General features: G+C 41.3%; 1 protein-coding gene across 14 annotated transcripts in view; it reads right to left on the minus strand.

The window, feature by feature from the left end:
- Positions 1-21,030, minus strand: part of ARVCF (ARVCF delta catenin family member) — a 287,124-nt gene that overhangs the window by 43,753 nt on the left and 222,341 nt on the right. For 8 of the 14 annotated variants that reach the window (XM_054844462.1, XM_054844463.1, XM_054844466.1 and 5 more), the window contains 4 exons: positions 11,102-11,219; positions 9,693-9,864; positions 7,394-7,411; positions 2,886-2,957 (listed from right to left, as the gene is read on the minus strand). In XM_054844462.1, the coding sequence (XP_054700437.1) occupies positions 2,886-2,957; positions 7,394-7,411; positions 9,693-9,864; positions 11,102-11,219 (380 nt within the window). The remainder of the gene's footprint in view (positions 1-2,885; positions 2,958-7,393; positions 7,412-9,692; positions 9,865-11,101; positions 11,220-21,030) is intronic. The other 6 variants (XM_054844465.1, XM_054844474.1, XM_054844475.1 and 3 more) reach the window with 1 other exon arrangement.

The following is a 21,030-nucleotide window of genomic DNA, read 5'->3' on the forward strand; positions in this document are numbered from 1 at the left end:
AACAAACAAGAGCAATCAGAAGAAAAGGAGACTCTAGTTCATCACTTTGAAAAAAAGAATTGCCTTCATTTCATTCCTCTCCAGAGCAAACAAATTCCAGGAAAAAAAAAAATACTAGCATTTAAACTAGGTAATAACTCACAAGACCCTCTGGACTGTTCAGGATATGAATTTCTTCAACAAAGACTGAGAAAACCTCTGCCTCCCACACAGACACTAACTCGTCCCCACACCCCAACTAGAAACTACAGGAGTTTCTGGTTTTATGATGTTCAGCGACAGGACAGGCAGAGATTCCTGCAATTAAAGTAATCTGGAGCCAAATGAAGTTTCCAGAGATGGTAGAAAATAGGTCTGAACTAGTTCACTGCTTCTAGTTCATGGTTTTTCAAGTGATGATGAGCACGCTACCAATTAAGCTCAGTCATCATACCTAAAAATATTTTACAGGAAAATTATGATGTCAAGTTCTTGAAATCTCATTTAGATCTACCAGATAAGCATCATGGATGTTGATTCTAAGATTACAGGAAACCTAACACCACTGCATTTGTTAACTACCACAATGTTCATTTGTTGCATTGCACGAACAAATCTTACCACTGCAGTTTCATTTGCCCACAAAGATTCCAGCCGAAAACTCACTTTAATATGGCTTTAATAATACATGAAAAAGATTAATCTATAATTGTTGATTTTTGAAATAGCACTTCATTGTGTCACTCAAACTGAGTGCTTTTGATCATTAAAACTTGCATGATTTTTCAATCTTAGTAACGAGGTTCTGCTTCAGCTGAGAGCAGATCTCATCAGAGCCAATTATAGTCTATGGCAGAGATCTGACCAGAGCTTTTAAGGGTTTTAAAACTGCAATTTTATTTTTCTTATCTTACAGAACAATTCAAATTCCTCACAATCTTGTTAGAATCTTTAATGTCCACTAACTCTCCTGCTAAGCATCCAGTTTACATGAAACTGCTAGTGAAAAAGTGAACAAAAATTATTTTTTTACTCTTAGCACACAAGTGAATAGTTTTCTCATGCCTTTTTCCATGTCAAATGGCTTCTTTCAAAATACTGTGGGGGGATTCATCTCCTGAATTCATCTAGTATAAAATATGTAGTCAGACTAAAATCTATTCTGCTTAGATTAAATGGGAGTATCTCAAAATTATCAAACAAAACCTCTTCAAGGGTGTGCGATTTCTAGCAATTGAATATAATGAGCTACGTAAGCTCAGAGAGACAGATACGGCTCCCATCAGATAGGCCACAACGCTTCTACCATTAGCAGAACCACACGAAAGATTTTTATCTTATTTTAAAGTTAGTTATGCAAGATCCATTCCTTTGCAGAAATCCTTGACTTCCATCTTTTCCCTTTAGTGGCACCTACATTCCAATCACATTTAGAAAGGAATGAAAGTCCTGGAGCCCTTGCTATATTTTGCTTTGCTTTCTTTTTCTGCATCCTTAAGACGTCTCCAGCCCTGAACTGGTGACATTAAAGCAAAGGTTGGTTAGGAGAATTTTCCTGCAGCTCTCCAAATAGGATGGCATTGCACCTTCTAAGAGGTGCATCGGTATCTTGTGCAATAATGCACCAAATGAAAATTAGCATTTAGACATTAGCCTAGAAACTGTACCCACTGTAAAGGGGATCAGTAAATAAATTAGATCCATCTATATATTAGGATTAGTTTGCATATCATCAGAGCTTCACTGCCCATGAATTTAAGTGAGAGTGCAGCACTTCATGTGTATAATTATTATACCATGACTGACTACCAGTACATCTCTAAGGATGTTAGATATGGCTGCTGTTGCTGCCCTCAGTTAACAGTAAGGAAATTGAATAATAAATTAGTTGATTCGATCAAGGTCACTAAAGCAGCATAATTCAGGTATCCCAAGTCCAAGGATCTCCCCCGTTGAGTCACACTGTCTCTTTATACTCTCCAAAATTGTACAAGTGATGCAGGAAGAGTTTAAGATTTTCCTTCTGAAGAACACTCAGGCATTTCTGGGTATTCGCAGATCAGTAAGGTGAGGGTGCTATGGGAGAGCTTTTCCTGCACGGCAAGGCTGGCAGGGTGGCACGGCAGCAGTTGCCATGACAATGGCTGAATCTTTGCAATGACATTGCATACACTTTGAGTGAAAACCTGTGCAAGTCTCAAAACACCGGCCAATGCTGGAAGAAGTATGATGAGATCCAAAATCATCTCCTAATCTCCAATTAAAACGAGCACCATGCACGCAGGATGGGAAGGCGGATTGTTTGTGTAAGATTTCACCTCTGCCAGGGATGAAATACAAAAGCGCAATGCAGAAGACTTTTTCTGTGAACCTCACGATTTTGGAAAACTGCAAGTACTACTCACTACAGACAGGGAGGAATACTGCATTCAGGAGAAGACCAACCATCCGTAAAGACAAAAAAATTGAACTCATTCCTGCCATCATTCTCCAATTCATCAGAACACTGAAGAACTACAGAGATGCCAGGGAACAGAAAAAGCTAGTGATAAGTACACTCACCTAGTGCATTTCTTAACTCCTGATGTGCACATCTGGTGCAGGTGATTTGCAAATAGAGTTGTAAAGGAAGAGAGCGTGCACTCGCCCCTCTACGGAGTTACAATCACCTAACACCAAATCCGATGGGCTTCTACGATATTCCACCAATTCAGCAGCTTTATATAAAAGCTGGTTATATCCAGTATTGAGTACTAGATAACAACAAGCACAGACACATCTATTATTTCAATTAACTGAATACAAAAGAAAGAGATCAGCCCGATACGTTCATGTCTCACGTCCCCTTAAGAGCCTCCAGCTCCCAGGCTACTTGTTATTTCCAAAAGCACAAACATTAGCATTACCTTTTGCTGCTTCAGACCGCTTAGGCAAATCAAGTGTATCAAAATTCCTGTCCAAATCTCCATTCTTCTTTCCTGTGCAAAAAAAAAAAAAAAAAAAAAAAGACAACAGATGGAAAAGACTGTCAGCATACTGACAGGTAAGTTCCTGTCATGTGAATCTACAAGATGAGAGAAGATATAGACTCAGAATATAAATCACAGACTATTATCCATATTTGTACCTATCTGACTTGCAATCCAGCTGCATAGCTGTGGTTTTAGCATGAACAACTTAGGGACAAAAACCCATGCTACTTTCAGGTTGACCTGCAAACTGGCTTAGCACAAGCGTTTCAGTGGGTCTTAAGAGTGCTTAAAATCTTGGAAAATTGTGCCATTTTCCTTCTTTGCAAAGCTGTGTCCCTCCCTCAGAAGCCCAGTATTTACTTGTTATTTTCACAGAGGAATTTTGACCTGAAGCTTAGCTGAAGCAGGAGCTGAGCAGCAGAGCAAAAAACAACAGGCTTGCTTTGCAGCCTCTATTCTCATTGCAACTATCATGCAGGAAGGTCTAGATTTAATATATTGTACAGCCAGCAGCCAACAACTTAACCTTGAATCAAACCCTTCAATCAATAAAGTGCCATTTTGACTATTTATTAGAAACTAATGGAAATAATTCCATACTTTTGCTAAGAGACAGTTTCAAACCATTAAATCAGCTTTAATTTATACAATCCTTCAAAGAAAGCAGAACAAAGCCTGGACTATAATTTTAGTTAGGTCAGGAATTCAAGGTTATGTAAACAGCTGGGGAGGGAAGGGTTAATTTTCATCCCTTCTCCCTCCCAAGGAGACACACTGCCTTGGGTAAGCCGGCATGGATGCTGTGGGATAAGCAGGCACCTTGCCACCAGAGAAGTACTGACAGCAGAGAGAGAGAGATTTGGAAGGAAGTACAGGAATCTGTGTGGCTTCTGAGGACAGCAGTGTACAATTTAGCCTTCCCAAATTCTTTTGAGGGGGGAAAATCAAGTTATTTAGTCCCTCTCCTCAAGAGCAGGGAAGGCAGGTGTGATGGGATGAATTCAGAACAGCACAAATTAAGCTGCCAGAGGTGGCTTCTGAACAGGGGCTCTACCAGGCTGTTAATGGCGGTTCACAGGAAGGGCTGAAAGCTCCACCAGTCAGGATGCTTAAAAGCAAACAGGAAAATGGTCCCTGAAAATGAAATGTGGACATTAGCCTGGCTCTTGACTGAGAATAGGTCATGAAATGGGAAAGGCCAATCCTTGCCCTGTTACAGCAGGGACAGCTTCTGCACACTGAATTCAATGGGGCACTCCCCCTTTCCTCTTGACAACAGGATAAACATGTGCAGTACTATATAGAGAAGAAATAGAGCTTTTAAATGCCAATATGAATATTTAGAAGTAACATCAAGAGGGGAAAAAAACCCCCTCAAGGTAGAATTCCATCCCTTCCCTTTCTTTGGAAATATCACACATTTTTGTTTTGAAATGCCAACACAGAATACCAGACAACTTTAACTGCAAAACAAAACATGCATCTAGAAGTTCTGTTCATCATTCTGTTCATCTAATTAAAGCATGAAAAAGCCCATTTAAGCTGCCAAAAGGTCGTGCAGCCAGGTCCCATGCCACTCCTTTGAAAGGTGTCTTTTTTAAAGGAAGGGACAGGAATTAGCTGCACTTTGCAGCCCTATCAAGTTTTCGCTCCATGGAAGAACAAGAAGCATGTTGCTTGGGGAACCAAATACCAGAAAGAAAAAATGCTGCACATCACCAAAGGACATTGCATTTCATAATGGCAGCTGAACCCAGTTCCTGGCTGCAAACCCTTGTTGACCCTTAGAGCATTGACAGGAAAAAGCAGGGCAGAGGGAGGAGATGAAAAAAACAACCAACAAAAAACCAAAACATTGAAGGAAGGAAGTCAGTGTTTAGGAAAGATTACAGACTTAAGGCAGCCCAATAAATGTGACTACATCTTATCTACAAGTAGGACAAACTGTTTTTTCACATGACCCCAAATTTCATGTGTCTGGCATTAGCTAGCTTAAATTTCAGAACATTGACTCAGAAACTCAGACCTTATTCAACACAACTACTCATTTCAGAAGTTCTCTCTGTAATTTAAAGGTTGGGGTTTGGTACTTCTATTAGCCCTGCAGAACTGAGATGGCATAGTAAGAGTTCCCTACTTCCTAGTGCAACGTTTAGTAAGCAGTATGTATTTGTGCACAACTTAAGGAAGAGATTGTCCAGAAGAGCAGTGTTGGCTGCTACATCTTCTGAGCTGGCAATGCAGAAGCAGCTGCCTATTTCCTAAACCATTTTTCATTAAGACAGCACACTCCACCTGGGCTCTGTGATCTTCAGTCACGGTCTCTCAATTTCTGGGCCAGACTGGCCGCCTTCTATGAAGCTTTGCTAGTTTGTCTCTCTGAGACACTAACACACCTCGCAGGCAAACCCATGTCTGTTCAAACCAGAAGCTGCCAGCTGTTTACAAATGGAAGCAATTCAGAACACAGAGCTCTGACCAAGGGGATTTCAAGCAAATTACTCACTTAATCAAATTGAGCAAGGGCCAGGTTCAGAAATACCTGAAGCACCTACATTTTCCAGGGCTTTTGTATAGAGGGAAAGTGACCAAGCTCTAAGAAGTCTCAAAAAGAAATCCATCTAGGAGGCAAAGGTTTCAATCTGTGGTCCAGCTGGTATTTTTCCAATTTGATTTTCACAGGACCCACAAATACTGGTTTGGAGTTTCTAAAAAGGTGACCAAATTTAGTGAGTTCAGGAGCCTCCCAATTACAAAACTCTCAGCCATCCCCTGGCCTGACTGCTACCATGAGAAAAACAGCTTCACTGCCAGCTTCTGGAGCTCTGAACACCCCCCTCAGCCACTCAAGCCTGCAAGTAATGCCAACACACAGGGATGCTGAAATGACTGCACTAGCAGTAGAAAAGAAGTTTAAGACCCTAGTTTTGTACCCTTCAGTTGCTGCCCTTCTATGCATCTCCCTGCTCCCCAAGTTTTCCATCCCGAGGTACACCAGAGAAAAGATGATGCTGTTGGATCAGAAGCATGGCTCCAAACTTTGCCAAGAGACAGACAGCTCTGAACATGCCTGCTGACAGGTCTGTTTTATGAGACCTGGCTGTAGGAATTGGCACAGCACTCTGGTTTGGGAAAACTGCCTGACATGAGACTTGCTTGTGCAAGATGCAATTTACAGTCCCTGAAACAGTGGGATTAAAATTCTTTCCCTCTCCCCCCTACTACTTTTCATTATGTAAGAAACAACCAAAACATGACCTTCAGCATTTTCAATCTGTCAGAAACTCAGTACAGACTTTGAGGTGTGCCCCAGCATTATTAACCACTAATAATGTTGTTGATCTTCCTCAAATGTCGTTTTGCTTTATCGGATAATCAAAACAGTGATTCAGCTAGACCATATTTGCTGAAGGATTAATTCCCAAACGCTTGCTTTCTGGTTAAATAAAAAAGTTGAAGGGAAAGAGATTCTTCATAACAACCCCCCTCACTTCCCCCGACAGCGAATACTGTGCTTGTTCATGTACCCGCTGAACCGGACTGCAGCGCAGCGACAGAAAGCAAGGGCTGAGCTCTGTCTTGCCAACATGCCCATCCTCCACAGGCTCACCAGCCACAGTGTGAAATCAGTGTGTCTCAGAATGCTACGGAGCACCATTTGTTGGGTAGAGTGACTCCCCCCCCCAACCCCCCAACATTTCTCCTTTGGCTCAACCCTCCAGAACGCATTGACCTGAAGCAAGTGTCACAAACTGAAAACGGCCCTGCCTTTACCCCCCAATCAGTCTCAGTAACACAGTGGAAGTCTCCAGGGCACTCACAGCCTAACAATTTCCCAGCTGAGAAGCGAGGGAGGCAAACTTTAGCCTCAGCCTTGTGTATTCCAATTGCAATTTTACTTATTATGCTGGGATGAAAAACTAAAGGGTGAATCCTCTGAGGAAATTACTGGGGGTAGCTTCACCTAGCTAGTCTGAGTGCCAGTAATAAAGATGCAGCAGCCCAGGCATGCACGCCCAAGCAGACAAAATACCAAGGATCCCTGAGAATCCACATCCAAGCTGCTGAGTTTTCGTGGCTACTGCAACCCAGAGCAGCTAGCAAAGCTGTGCTTTGGTATGACAGGGCTGGTGAGGCAACTGGCACATGTAGGTGTTCCCCCTCTCATGGGGCTATCAGGCCAGTTGCAAATCAATTCCCTTACTGCACTTACACCAGGAATGAATAAAATCTTGTCTTTTCTCAGTGTGGGAAGACCAAACTGAAAATGCTCACTCAATTAGAGGATTGCCATGCCTACTGAAATGAACAGGAGGATGCACTGGGGGAGCAGAGGAGAAGGTGAATGAACAAGACCTTGATCTCAGCTCTTAGCCTTGCATGTAAAAGCTGAACCAAGCATATTATGGTGATGATGAAAAGAAAGTATTGCAAAGACTCACCTTGATTGAACCACTCCTCTAATTACCAGAAAAGCAGCAAAAGAAAAACAAAAATTTACAGGAAGGAAAAAAAATACAAAGGAACAGTCACAAAGAGGCAGACTTTCACAGAATAGGTTCAAAACCTGAGTAGTACAAGAATACTACAGAACTTTCATCAATTAAAAAACCAAACCAAACCAAGATATTCCACTTTCTCCCTTTTGTTCCTGCTGAAAAAACCCCAATCTTTCTCTGCACAGCTTTTTTGTCTTCCTCTTTTCATTAAATGAAAAGGTGCTCATAGAATTGAGGGGACAGAAGGGTGACTAGCCCTTTGCAGAACTGTTTGAAATGCCATGATCAATGACCGTGAAATAAAATAAACATGGAAACACTGCAAAATTAAGTGAACAAGGAGGGGGGGGAAGAGAATTTATCTATTTTAAAGTCCTAGACTGAGAAAATTAAGGCAGGTGCAGACCAAGTATTCACATAAATTTCACAGTGAGAAAAGGAAGCTTCTCTTTACAATTTTAAAAGCATATTTATTAATGCATTTTAATTTTTATTTTTTAAACACAAAGGTTCCCTGTCCCCCTCTGTCCTTCTGATCTACATACTACCAGCTGTGAGCTCAGCATTATTACCAGTTGATTTCTATAGAGAACAGCACGCTTTAAAAAGGGCGCTGCAAAAAGGAGGAAAAAAAATGTTAAAATACACTTCGGAAATTGTCATTTCCTGCTGAACACACAGAGTCAAACCCAAGCTGTCACTGAGCGCCTGCATTGCTCACTGAAACCTGTGGGTTCATCCTCAGCATCAGATGATTTTGAGACCAATTTGTCCAAAAAGACACGATCAGATGCTTTGGCTGATAAACAGAAACTATCCGGGCGTACAGCCACAGCAGGTACGTGTAGGTCGGGCGCAGAGGAAAGAGGCAGACGCTCCACAAAGGACAGCCACCTGAGAGCGCTCTCTTTTCACTGTCACCAAGAGGATGATGACAATTCTCAATCAGCACGCTCCCCTCCTCCCGCAGCACACACTCATAGCTTTTATGTCTAAAAATGTTTTCACTGACTGTGTTGCTCTCAAGCAGCAAAACAACAGGGACCGCAAGTGGCAGGGAACAGGCTCGAGTTAGCACACGTTCAAGGTTTCCAAAGGGGATCGCACTGAGGTTTTAAGCGTTCGCTGTGAGAACAGGCTGGCCAGGCAGGTAAAATGCTCTCTTCAGTTCTTCCCCCAATCATTAAAAGATTCCCATCAACGTTTTATTTTTTTTTTTTAAACACAGCTTAAATCTAGTTGATGACAGACTAGTCTGCAAAAGCAAGTTCACACTGTGATAATGTTCCTAACACATATGGAAACAATTAACATTTTAACAACGTGTACAGGTCAGATCAAAGGAGGAGGAACGTGCAGCACAGAGTCCGTCAAGTTCAAACAATTCCATACTGTCTCTTCAGGACCAAAAGCTTCCCTAGACTTGGCTATAAATAGTAAGCCAGGATGTGAGTACACATGAATGAGGAAAATGGAGCATAGTCAAAAAATGGAGTTAATTATCTCTGAATTCAGTCTAGAATAGTCATTTCTCTAAACAACAAAGAAAATGGATATAATTTGAGTGCCTCTTTCTAAAGGAAAGATGGAACGGGGGTTACTGAGACTATTAATCCTCTCTTGTAATGAAACTCATTTGCAACACTCATGCCCCAGAGGAGAGAACAGGTCTAAAAGTGACTGACAATTAAAAGCTACAAAATGATGTTTGCAATTTAAATTACTGAAAGAGTGACAGAATTGGGAGGTTGTATGTTTTGTTTGTCAGTGGGAGGGTAGGCTTTTAGTTTGTTTTCAGATGTGAGAGGCTGGAGGCACGGAAGATGTACAGACAGGACTACCATGCACAGGGATGAACGCGTGCTGGCCTGGCTCGAGAGGCCGTGACGTGCTATACAGCCAAGCAAGTGGACTAAGCATAGATTTGACAGATGCAAGAACATGGCAGTGCAGAGGAGAGGCAGAGCACATCCACCTTTGTCGAACAGCAGAGCGTCATCTGTCAGCATGCACCACTCCTATTCGAAGCCAAACGAAACTATAGCAATTGCAGAAAAAATTCCCAAATACCTGTTAGTAACGCACCAAGGGAGATGAACAAACACATGCCACAACACTACAAACACGTATCTCCACAAACTGCATCATTCTAAACCAGCACGATGAATGTGCTTAGAAGAGCAGGCTTACCCAGCAAAATTTACCCCCAAATCCATTTCCAGTTGCTCTCTGCAACACATACCTTTAGCTTTTTTTCCACCAAAACAACCAGCATCATCTTTCTTCTTCCTCTGAGACCCTCCTGTGTTTGTAGTCTGACTGGCATCTAATTCTTGGTACTTATCGGCTCCAGGGACTTCTTTGTGGACGTGATAGGAAAGGTTCCGCATGATGCACACGCAGTTCTCCACAGACTGTTACAGACAAATTTGTGTTATAATAAGTATTGCACCCTCTTATTTTCAAACCATTATATTATACAGTGGAGTGTTTGGGGGAATGTAAAAAAAAGCCCACCTGCCCCAGGAAAAGGATGTAGCTTTCAAGGAAGATTTAGTCAAGATCCCTTAAATTAAGGTTCATTCTTGTTCTAAAACCAATTTTATTCTTCCAAAAGTGAAGCACTTCATAAATAGCACCCATTCAAAATGAAAACTCTCTAATCAAAAATACCACCTGATCTTACATAAAGAATACAATTCACCAAAAGATCAAACACACAGTGGAAAACGATCATATAAAGATCTTATTTTAATACAAGCCTCTCTCTCACTCTTCCAACCTTTACAATCCCCCAGGGGTCCATTTTATTAAATTTTTGCTGGGTCAAAACCTGGGCCTTGTGAGGATTTCAATGACAGCACACGTTGTCCTGTAGTAATAGCTAATCCATAGCACATCAGGTGGTTACAAAATCCACTTCCAAAATTATCTGATTAAGTGACAGGGCTTTAGAATTCCTTTATATAGTCCATCACATGTTGAGACTCCGAAAGAATAAAATAACAATGCTTTACGAGCCTTACTGGTGTGATAAAGCAATAGTATGCTCTTTCTTTTTTAAACAGGTTAAACTTATGATATTCCTTATGCACACAAATACGCTTTTAAGCGCCACAGGATGAGATAATGATAAAAACAGATTAATCAAAATCTGCAGCTAAAAAAAAGCCACAATGAAAGTGCTGCAGGTCTGAAGACATATCTTAATGTCTAAGCACTACGATCTTTAGAGATGGTGCTGAATAAAGTCTTTAAAATGGGCGCTGACTCCTTTGCTGGTATTGTGCAAAGCACAGCACAACGAGACTCAATTCTGATTTGGAGACTGCACTTATAAATGTCAATTAAGTAACGCAGAACAATAGCAATAATGTCACCGACAATAATACAGGACTACTCTCCCAACCTATCGCAACCACTTGCCTTTGCTCACCTCATCAGCCACACAAGGTAACACAGCAGCATCGTGCTGACACCCCATCAGTAGTACTGTGGATATCATGACAGAGATGAGAGGAAGATAATTACTCTATTTTCTGAGGCAGGCATAATCCTCTTCTGATACTAGCAAATAAAAGTCAGATCCCAGTGCAACTCTTCAGCCTAAATTAATGGAAATATCCATTAAGATTTAATACTCAAGTTCACCTTATTGTCTGTATCCTTCTTGCCAACTGCAGACTGTAGAGCATGAAGGAGCGCATCCACCAAGCCATCACACTCTCGTAGTCTTCTGCGTGCTTCTGTTCCATCTGAACTTACATTCCTAACAGGAGAGATTTAAAAGAAAATTTAGCCCTCTAACCTTCACCATGAAGTTGAAGGTGTGTCGATTTATATTACAATTATTAAGAACTCATTACCTTGGATGAACAATTTGGAGGCAAAGTAATCTGACAAACCTATAAAATCTCAGTAAAATATGGGCAATGCACATCTGCAGCTCCCTGAATCTGAACAAAAAGGGGAAAAGTCACAGAGGTGCCTACAAACATGTTTTTCTGAGTTGCTGGCGAGTTCAGTCATATACCTTAAACTGGACAGGAGTTTTCAGAGCAAACAATATGCAAACCAAAAATTTAATTTCAAAGCCAGAACTTCTAATCCGAAAAAATACTTTCATCATCTGCAGAAAAAGATTCAAAAATCACAAAACTGCTCAGCAGTATTCACGGCCACAGAAACTGAAAAATGAAAAAGATTAAAAACAGGTGTACAATAAGCTATATTTTATTTAATCCACCTGTATATAAATTGTTCGGCTCCTCATCTGCTCCAAAGAAGTCAGGATGGGACTGACTGTAGAAATTGTCGGAAGGGAGCTATGAACTTAGCCTCGCTTGCCCAGCAAGCATGCATGCTACATACTGAAGCCCCAGCCTTGCGTAAGCATCAACCTGCCATTACCCAATAAATACAGAAAATTCAAGGCAATTTTCAAATGCTGCCTTTTTTTGGTTCTCTTTTTAATTTTTCTTCTCCTTTTTTTGGGGGGTGTGTGTGGAATGAAGTGACAAAATGACTCTTAATAGTGCTCGCTGGCAAAACCTATACAGAAAGTTTTCTCAAAGCTGAAATGCACGAATTTTGACAACACCACAGCCAACATTTCAGCTTTCAGGGTCTTTGAATTCCACAAACCCATGTAAGGTTAGTTCTCAAAAGCTAAGGACACAATCGTTACCTTCTGCTATCAGGATCCTGCAGCCAGTTTTTCTTCTTAACCAACTAGTGGGACTGCCAATCTCCAAGTAATTAATAAATCAATCATGGTCCCCTCCCATGTCCCCCCATCACCCGGGCAGGCGGGTACGTTAATTGGATCGGTAGGAAAACCCCACATTTTCTCAGAGACCTCTCAAAATCTGAAGACACTTAATTGTGAGCTGGTTGCTGTAACAGCACATTAACTTTCAATTAAGAACACAAGTGAAACACACAGATAAATGAATCCTTTCCCCAAATCCTAACACACAGCCTCACCTCTAGCAACGTCTGGTACAGGGCAGGTAAAGTGGATATTAAAATATGATTCCAGAGGATATATGGAAGAGAGAATTCTACATGCTGTTTTTCCATCTCCAGTTGTACTAATCCTTTCATATCAAAAGTCCAAATGTGAATTTTAATGTAAAGTCTTTATGAAACTGAAATTAGAATTCAAGTACTCTGTGAAACCTTTCAGTAGTTGTAGCAATAAACAATAGCAGCTCCACCTCCAAGCACATCTAGTAAAGTGGAACATTACTTACTAAGCTTGAAGGTGACAGAAATGCACTAAAAATGGAGCTGTGTATCACATCTCTTATTCCCTCATTAACTATTAGGAATAGAGAGCTAAAATACATAAGGAACATTTGCAGACTTAAAAAAGTAAATAAATAAATTTTTGCCAAAAAAATATAAATCCTTCACACCTTTCTTGCCCCATGGCCCATTCAGAAGAGATTTTTCTACGGTCCATTTGTGCTACCACACTTGTAGCACATTTGTTTTACTGCTTTGGTTATCAACAGCATCACAGTATTTTGTATCCTACTTTCTTATTTCTTGATCTGTATTAGGATTAATATTAAGGTAGATATTGATAAGGTTATAATTGAAAAAGATACTATAAAAGTGCATCAGTAAAAGCATGGTTTGCTGATATCACTTGCTGTATCTTCAACTATAGAAAAAATTACTGAAAATTAATGCCTTAAGAAAAAATTCCCACTTATATCACACATAAATAAGCATGAAAACTCTGCAGGATCAAATTAATAGCTAATTAATGCTATGAATAAGTTATCCAGACATCAAACTTTGCAGTTTTAATGTTGTAACTAACACATCAGAAAATGTATCCTTATGAGCATCTCATGCAGAAACATCTGCTCTATAAATACCCAGCACTCTTGGGATTCTGCTAGTCCTCCCTCCTTGGCTGATGAGATTCCTGCAGCTGATGGGATTTACCTAACATGGAACAACAAAACCCGTTTCCTTGTCTGTAACTACAACCCAGACCTCCTGGAGAGCTCAGCTGACATTCTTCTCCGCAGAAGTCTGGGCAATACGGATCTCAAAGACTAAGTCCAGGAGATCAGTACCTGCTTCTCAGAGTCTGCTCTTTCTGTTGGTCCAGCACTGCAAAAGGCAGTGAAGATCTCCCAATTCCCATGGGAATATTTGCATTTCAGACACATGCACAAGTAGACCAAACATCCCTAAGGACTAAGTGAAGGCGGGCATGGTGAATGTGAAGACAGTTTGCTTTGAGTAAGCTGTTATTTGGCAATCCCAGGAGAAGAGTTTCCAGGGTTGATTTTCACAATCCAGAGCGACCTTCAAAAGCTCACAGAGCCCAGGAAAATGCCAGGTTGCATTTCTGCCTTGGGTGTTAAGACTCTATACTAACTCCTTGAAAAACACCACCGGGTAGTCATCAAATTCACATCTCAGGTCTTCAAGAGGGACTGCAGTGTGGAGGCAAAAGTGATTACATGGAGAAGACAGCTAGTGCTAGCATTGGTCATAAAAAAGGACGGAAACTGCAACCTGATGTCACATTCCACTGACAAGAGTCAGGAAGAATCTCTTCCAATTTCACATCTGCACTGGAGTTGTTCTTGATGCATCTTACAGATTGATTACACGTTATGGAATGAAAGATGTAACTAAATCACGTTCCAAAGGAAACTTTCAAAGCAAAGTTTCTAAATACCCTTCTTTCAAGACTGATGAAAATCAACAACTAGGCAACAGATTCCAGCAGACGGTAACAAGGGATTTGTAGTCATCTTACACAGGACGACACTCCAGAGGAGGAATGCAAGACCTTGACTGGGGAGAAACCTCCTGAAACTCATGCAGCATACGGCAACCAGACTTGGATAAAATAGAGAGTTTTGCTTTTCACTGAGCTTTTCTACACATTAGACAAGCATCGCTTTGTATCAGAAAACAATTAATTCTTCAGTAGATGGAGTCTTTGATACAAGACACTGATTAGAAAAGGAAGCCAATACCCCAGCCTGAGGTGCTCGCTCAGTCTGTTACTTAGGAGCTAGTCTGCCATGCAACAACTGAAATGGCCCAAAGATTTTGGAACTACACACGTTATCTCAGTGACTTGCTGGCTGGGACACTTTAACATCAAGAACCTCTATAGATGAAGTCAAAGATACTTTTAAAGTTTGAACAACTTGAAACAGGAATTCCGCAGGGCTTTTGAGGCACTGGTTATGGGCAAAATCCTGTTATAAATGAAAATAAAGCCTGTCCAAATGGGTGGGAATGGGGAGGAGGAACTACCTGAACTACTTTTTACACAAAACAGTGACAAATGATACCTGCCATTCATCTCTGGCGTTCTGTACAGTCTGCTTCCCTTGCCTTGTCTCTTCAGCCCCAGTGAGGCTGCTGCTGCTTTGCCTGACTTTCCCTGCTTTTCAATACTTCTCCAAGAGTCCATTAAATGCAAAATCTATTTTAAAAACAACAACGGTATCTTTCTCACATCACAATGCAAAGGGTAATAGAAAGCTTCACAGTGTGCTTGCCGTAAATATATACAACATACTCAAAAGAGCAATTCTAGGAGCAAGACATAGAATTACTATCCATATTACTCAAAGTACATAGGAAGGAAACCATCTGTATAAGTGATTTTATGTAAAACAGTAAAGCACAGATCTCATTCCAGAGATTTTAAATCCCCAGCCTTTAACTTGAAAAAGTGACCTGGATGCTTCCTCAAATTCTTGGAGTCCAGACTGTAGACAGGACTAGTGAAAGAGGATTTGTTAGGATGTTCAAATATATGCTTTCCCTGGGAAAACAAAACAGAGGAGCACTAAGTAAATGTTAAATAAAAGTAAATATCTACCGGCATAGAAACACATCAGGTTAGGAATCCAGTGGGTTGGTATTAAAGACTTCGGAAAATGGGGGGGAACGTGTTGAGAAATCTGTTCATGCTTTAGATAAGGTTATCATTATCACCAAATAGTCTACTTAATGGTATGCAAGTCTGAACGTAACATTTGCATCTGCAGAACAGAGTTGGTATTCATCACCTCTAGGATAGGTGAGCTATTACTACTATGTGCCACACACCACAATTATCCTCAAGAGTAAAGACTTAAAAGTAATTAAATGCATGGCATTTAATTTGCACTACTTCAATGCAAATCATGTAGCAATGCCCCCACTGTGCTCTCCCTAACAACCTGAAAGATAGAGTGGAGACGTGGAGAGCATTTGTTTGTTTTTTTTTTTAAATGATAAATAGAAACTTGAAAATACAAGCACCAGAGACACACATTTTTTCTCTGAACATTAAAACTAGTATTTCCAAGATTATTGCTGTGTCTGCCACCTGGCTGGAAAGGGCCATCAGTTGTTATCCCACAGTGCCGCAGATGAAGCTGAAAGCCAGAGGTTCGAGTATTACTGAACGCTTACCATCCCGCGTCAGTTCAGCAGGTGTAAAAAGCACTTTGTTTAGAGACCCAGCTGGGGACAAAGACATCAGGTTGGGGACTTTGTTTTTTATATAAATAGAAAGCTGAACTGGAAAGATGTAAGATATCATCCTAGTAACATTTCCACTTTTCTCTGGAAGAAGCATGGATGAGAGCTGAAGCTGAGGCAGCGATGTGCTCTTTTCAAAAGCCTCTTTGTGCACACTGCAGGGTCTCAGATTGCCTGAATGAATCCTACTTTTTACTATTGTAAACAACCTTCTAATAGCTAAAAAAGTTACATGGGCTCCTATATAGTCTGTCTCAGCACTGTTGAGGAAGAAAAGGGTACCTGTGACCGTTACAAGCCTGAGAGCTACAAACAATCGGGGTCTCCTGGTGGGCTGAGCGAGCGGCACTTCAGGAGTGGGCTGAGTTACGGCAGTGCTGTGGTGGAGCCGGCAGGCAGTACACACACCTCGCGAGACCTCGACTAACACGATCACTGAGGCTTCGCTGTCCAAACACCAAGTTTTATATACTTCAGTTGATAAAAAAACCCTACAAGGTTCTCACAAGTCTAATTTAAATATATTAGTAGTTCTATCCACTTACTCTGACAGTCAGAACCCTTGCTATAAAAACACACTTCCACAACCACGCTTTGCTTCACTATTAAGAATTTTTTATTTGGATGTCAGCCAGAGGAGACTGATAAATAATAGTTGCAGTAATGTACTCTATTTCCAAGCTTTTTTCCTAGGTACTGAATGTCCCAACAGAGGAATATACAGCATTTTAAAATCATCCATTCCATCATTTCACGCAGAAATAGAATGAATTCCATACTTCAGTTCACATGAAATACCAGAAAGTTTAATTTGTATTATATTCATTGTTCTGAAAATAAGAGAGAAAAAGAAAGAAGCTGCCTGTGACACAACGATAGCCTGATCCAGGCAGCACTGGTCAAAGAGCCCTGTACAACACCATGGAGTTTGGCAGCAGGCAGCTGAATCAGAAATCAAGCAGAGAATATGGTAAACAAAATAGGAAGAAGCCAAAGTCCAAACGAAATGAACAGAAAGATAGGGAAACTCTACTGATGGTGATGTTAGGTAGGGAGCAGCTGTTCAGCTGAGAAAAGGTGTATCAGGTCTGGGCAGGAGATCCCACTGGAGATTTCTGCTCCACTTAAGCATCCACTCACCAGCTAGACCCAAGAGAAAAGCAGAGGAGCAGCCCCGGGTGCCTTGCATGTGAAACCCTTCCAGCTATTTGAATAAAGGGATTGGTTTTGTTTAGTTGGTCAAATGCTCAAAAGAGGGCATACAAAAAGCCACCTCAAAAAGGACTTTCCAAGCTTAGTCTGTGCTCCAGCAACACTGGCACAGAGCAGGAGATCTACAAAGCACACTGCCCTGTCTCATATTCATGTCAGCACTGTCTAAAAGAGCTCTCTGCAATAAGCAGGGGCTCAACAGCCAGCAGTTCAACAACGTACAGATGTCAAGTCCATCCTTTGTTATTTGTGGCTTTCTGTATCCAAAACATCATGTAATGCCTTTTCAGTAAAATGCTGACTGGTTACCTCCTGCATGACCTACTTGGAGGGCCTTAGCTTGCTCTCCTGTAATGCAAAACAATGCAGAAATGCACTACGCAAGAATTCCATCATGCCCAGCGGCTACTTAGCTTCCAAACTGTTCCAGTCTCTGCTTGGAGGAAAGGCTAAGGGGCTCTGCTTGCTTTATCACACATGCTTGCTCCAGTGTGAAAAGAATCTCAAAAACACAACAATGAGGTAGTATTTATCTAATAAAGGATCATGGCTCACATGCCTTCCAAAGCAAACTATGTCCGCTACAGTGACTGCAGTGAGCTTTGTTTCAGTTTTGCTCTTCATCACACCACAGTGACAGACGTTTTTGTAGATTCCCTTCACTGACAGCCAAGGGAGAAGGGACCTAGATTCATTCCTAAGGAATGACAGAAGGCAATAAGCAAGTGCACAACTTTAAATTTATACTTCAGATTTGATTGTAAAGCATTAAGGTTGCATGTAACTAGGTTATGTCTCTGCTGCTAAAATCTATGCATAATTTATTTATATTACAAGCTAAACATCAGGAACTGTCAAGAGGAACTCTAACAGCTCCTTACTAGCACGAATTAAACGCTCTGCTCATCATATAAGCCCCAGGACAGCCATATGCTGTGATCCTGCACAGTATCAGTAAGCTAATTAAGAAAATGCCTTCGCTCACTTCTCTCCATTGTGTGGGTTTTTAATTTGAGTTGGTTTTTTTCCAGTCTGGGTTGGGCAGATAAGCTTCTCCCTTTTCCATGCAGCTTGCTGCCTCCAAAGCGAAGATTCACAGGCAAATTTCTGTTCAGTTTTCATCTCTTTCTAAAACTATTCCTTCGCTGAAAGTCCAGTTCAAAAGTACCTGCTGCACAACAAAACGCTGACAGTATCGTTAGCTCCAGTTTCTGAAGCAGCAGTCTCCCAAAGGCTGCACCCAGTGTGAAAGCGATAGGAGTGCACCAGCCTCCAAGAACAGCCGGTGGGTGGACAGAGACGCGACAGCATCTGCCCTCATCTCCTCTGGGTGGGACAAGGAGGTGCTAAGCTCTGTCAGAAGTCCTGTCCAGGCCTCCTGGGTTAAACGAATGCCCTACAAAAGCAGATAAAAGGACTACTTGAACTACGGTAGGGGAGTACTCTGATTAAGAGGAAAAGTCAACCAAACAACTTTGTCAAAGAATCCTTTTTGGAGTGGGGGAGAAATGTAGCTGCCCCAAGGGGGGCTCTCTACTAATGCTAGACTCATGAAGCTCAATGACTAGTTTGCGGCTGATAAAAAAAAAGAGAAAATAAAAGCCAGCACATGAAAACTGATGTTTACATATCTTCTCTGCCCTGCTATGCTTCCGTAAGCAAAGTTCCCTCAACACCAAGGGCAGCTTGGCTGGCAGCACTGTAGCAGCATCACCTGAGCTTCACCTCCTGTGCCCTGCTCTTCACTAGACCACGCTTCCATGTCAAAGATTTGCACTTAAATGCCTTCTTGCTTCAGTCAGTTGGAGATGAAGGCTGCCTCAAGTATTTGAGAGTGCAGGTAGGACAAAATGGTATGTGACTGTCACCACATACTATTATCATGCCTGCAGGATTTAAAGATGGAGAGAGCTTGAAGGTAATTCACTTCAAAAGCTCTAATTCCCAAGCACTTTTCTTCAGAGAAAAGCCATACATTAATCATTAATAAGAAAGGAGGGCATAAGCACCTGGCTTTGAGAGCCTTTCTTCCTTTCTTTCCTCAAATTCAGCATGCAGAGATGGGAAGAAAAAACGGACACGCTGGTATCACTGAGACCTCAGAACTCTTCTGCCAAAACAAGACCACAGATTCTGTTTGACAAACCTCTTTTACCTCCATGTGCCTCACAGACACACACACACTCCTGCTACAAACAGCGCATGCTGTAGGTGTTTGTATGCATACATATATTCACAAGCATATAAAGATATTTAGGACTCGTTCGAGTCCATTACCATTAAGCAGTTTTAAGTATGACTGAAGCACTGTAAGTTACCATCTGCAGGACAAGAGGTACACGGATGTACTTAATGCTCTCTGTCCTCCTCAGAAAAAAAAAAAAAAAAGAGTTAAAACATTCTCATATAAAAACTCTATTTGGCACATCCTAAGTATTAATGATTTACCAGCAAGCTCCTGCAGTCCTCTTTCCTCTGAAGTACATAAAAGTAACAGGAGCCTGCAGATACTTACACATCACTTCCTATCCTGGTGGAGTATGTTTTCAGCTCTGAATCTACCAAGTTCCTATCTTGTGTCTTCAAAAGCATCATCTCTCAGACTTACCATAACTCTTGGATTTTGATTCCATAGGACTGAATTCTTAATTTTTACCTACGAGAGGTGCTTATTCCCAGTTGTTGTCTCTAGGACCAACCACTTGACAATCCTTGAGCTACTGGTATTTACCAACTTCAGGGGAAGGTAAGGACAGGGGTGCCAGTCCCATGTTAAAGACAGGAAAGTGAAGATCAGTGACTGGAGTTCAGATCCACTCAAGGAATTGAGCCAGAATCTCACCAAAACCAGGAGGAGACAGAGCTATTAAAAATTAGACCACGAAAAGGTTTATACCATTAATCTTCCCTGTAATTATGTCAGAATAGCAGCAGAACAGCAATTAAATCCGTACTTCTCAAGTCTCTCGTTACAGTTCTAGCCACCAGGTTGTCCCTTCTTTTCTCAGGAGCTGATGTTGGACAAGCTGTCATGTGCAATTTTGATCTGAAGAATGCATGTTTTTAGTGGAAGTCAAGTGGGTGCAGTTTGTTTGTGTTCGTACACCCACGGCCAGGTCTCTGAACCCTGAGGCTATTTGTGAATGTGAATTTCTGTGTACTTGGAGAATTGACAAGAAATGCTGCAACTACAGATGGTACTCTCGAAAAAGGAGCACTTTGCATCTGTTTGCTATGCAAGTTAATTCATTTAACATTTGTTGACAGCAGGTCAGTTTAGCACAGGAATCAGGCTAGAAAGTTGGCAATTTAGGAACTAAGTTCTACTCTGTCCTCTTCGAAGTGAAAAAATCCAAGGGAGAATTAAAAGTAATTAGGCAGAAAACAGCAATTAAACCCAGAATGAATTTAATTTTTAAACCATTTAAATCCTTGCTGCTTCCAGAGAACTCTGAACCATGGTGGATATCTACACAGGAAACGAGAGAGATACTGTGACTGCAGCAGCGCTCCCTGACCCACAGATGTGGCACTTCCCCTCTAAAGCAGAGAAGCAATTTGGGAGAAACCTGGAGACACAGCGAAGGTCTCTGGCACCGCCTGGGTGCACGTGAGCCAGCCTTAGCTCCATCGATCCCACAAGCAATTCAACTTGTACTCTTCTCCTAACGCACCTTAATGTCTTGGTCAAAGTTGCAGGAAGGATCATGAAATGGCCTTGTTAAGATGCACCAAAACTGGAGGAGAGTACAATTTAAAACGAAATGCTTCTGGACTGCAAATCCCAGTAGGTATTTAGGGGTTTAAAGAGAAGGAAAAAAAAAAACCAACCAAACAAGGCAGTACCT

Source organism: Grus americana, chromosome 16, assembly GCF_028858705.1.
Source record: "Grus americana isolate bGruAme1 chromosome 16, bGruAme1.mat, whole genome shotgun sequence".
Taxonomy (NCBI): Eukaryota; Metazoa; Chordata; class Aves; order Gruiformes; family Gruidae; genus Grus; species Grus americana.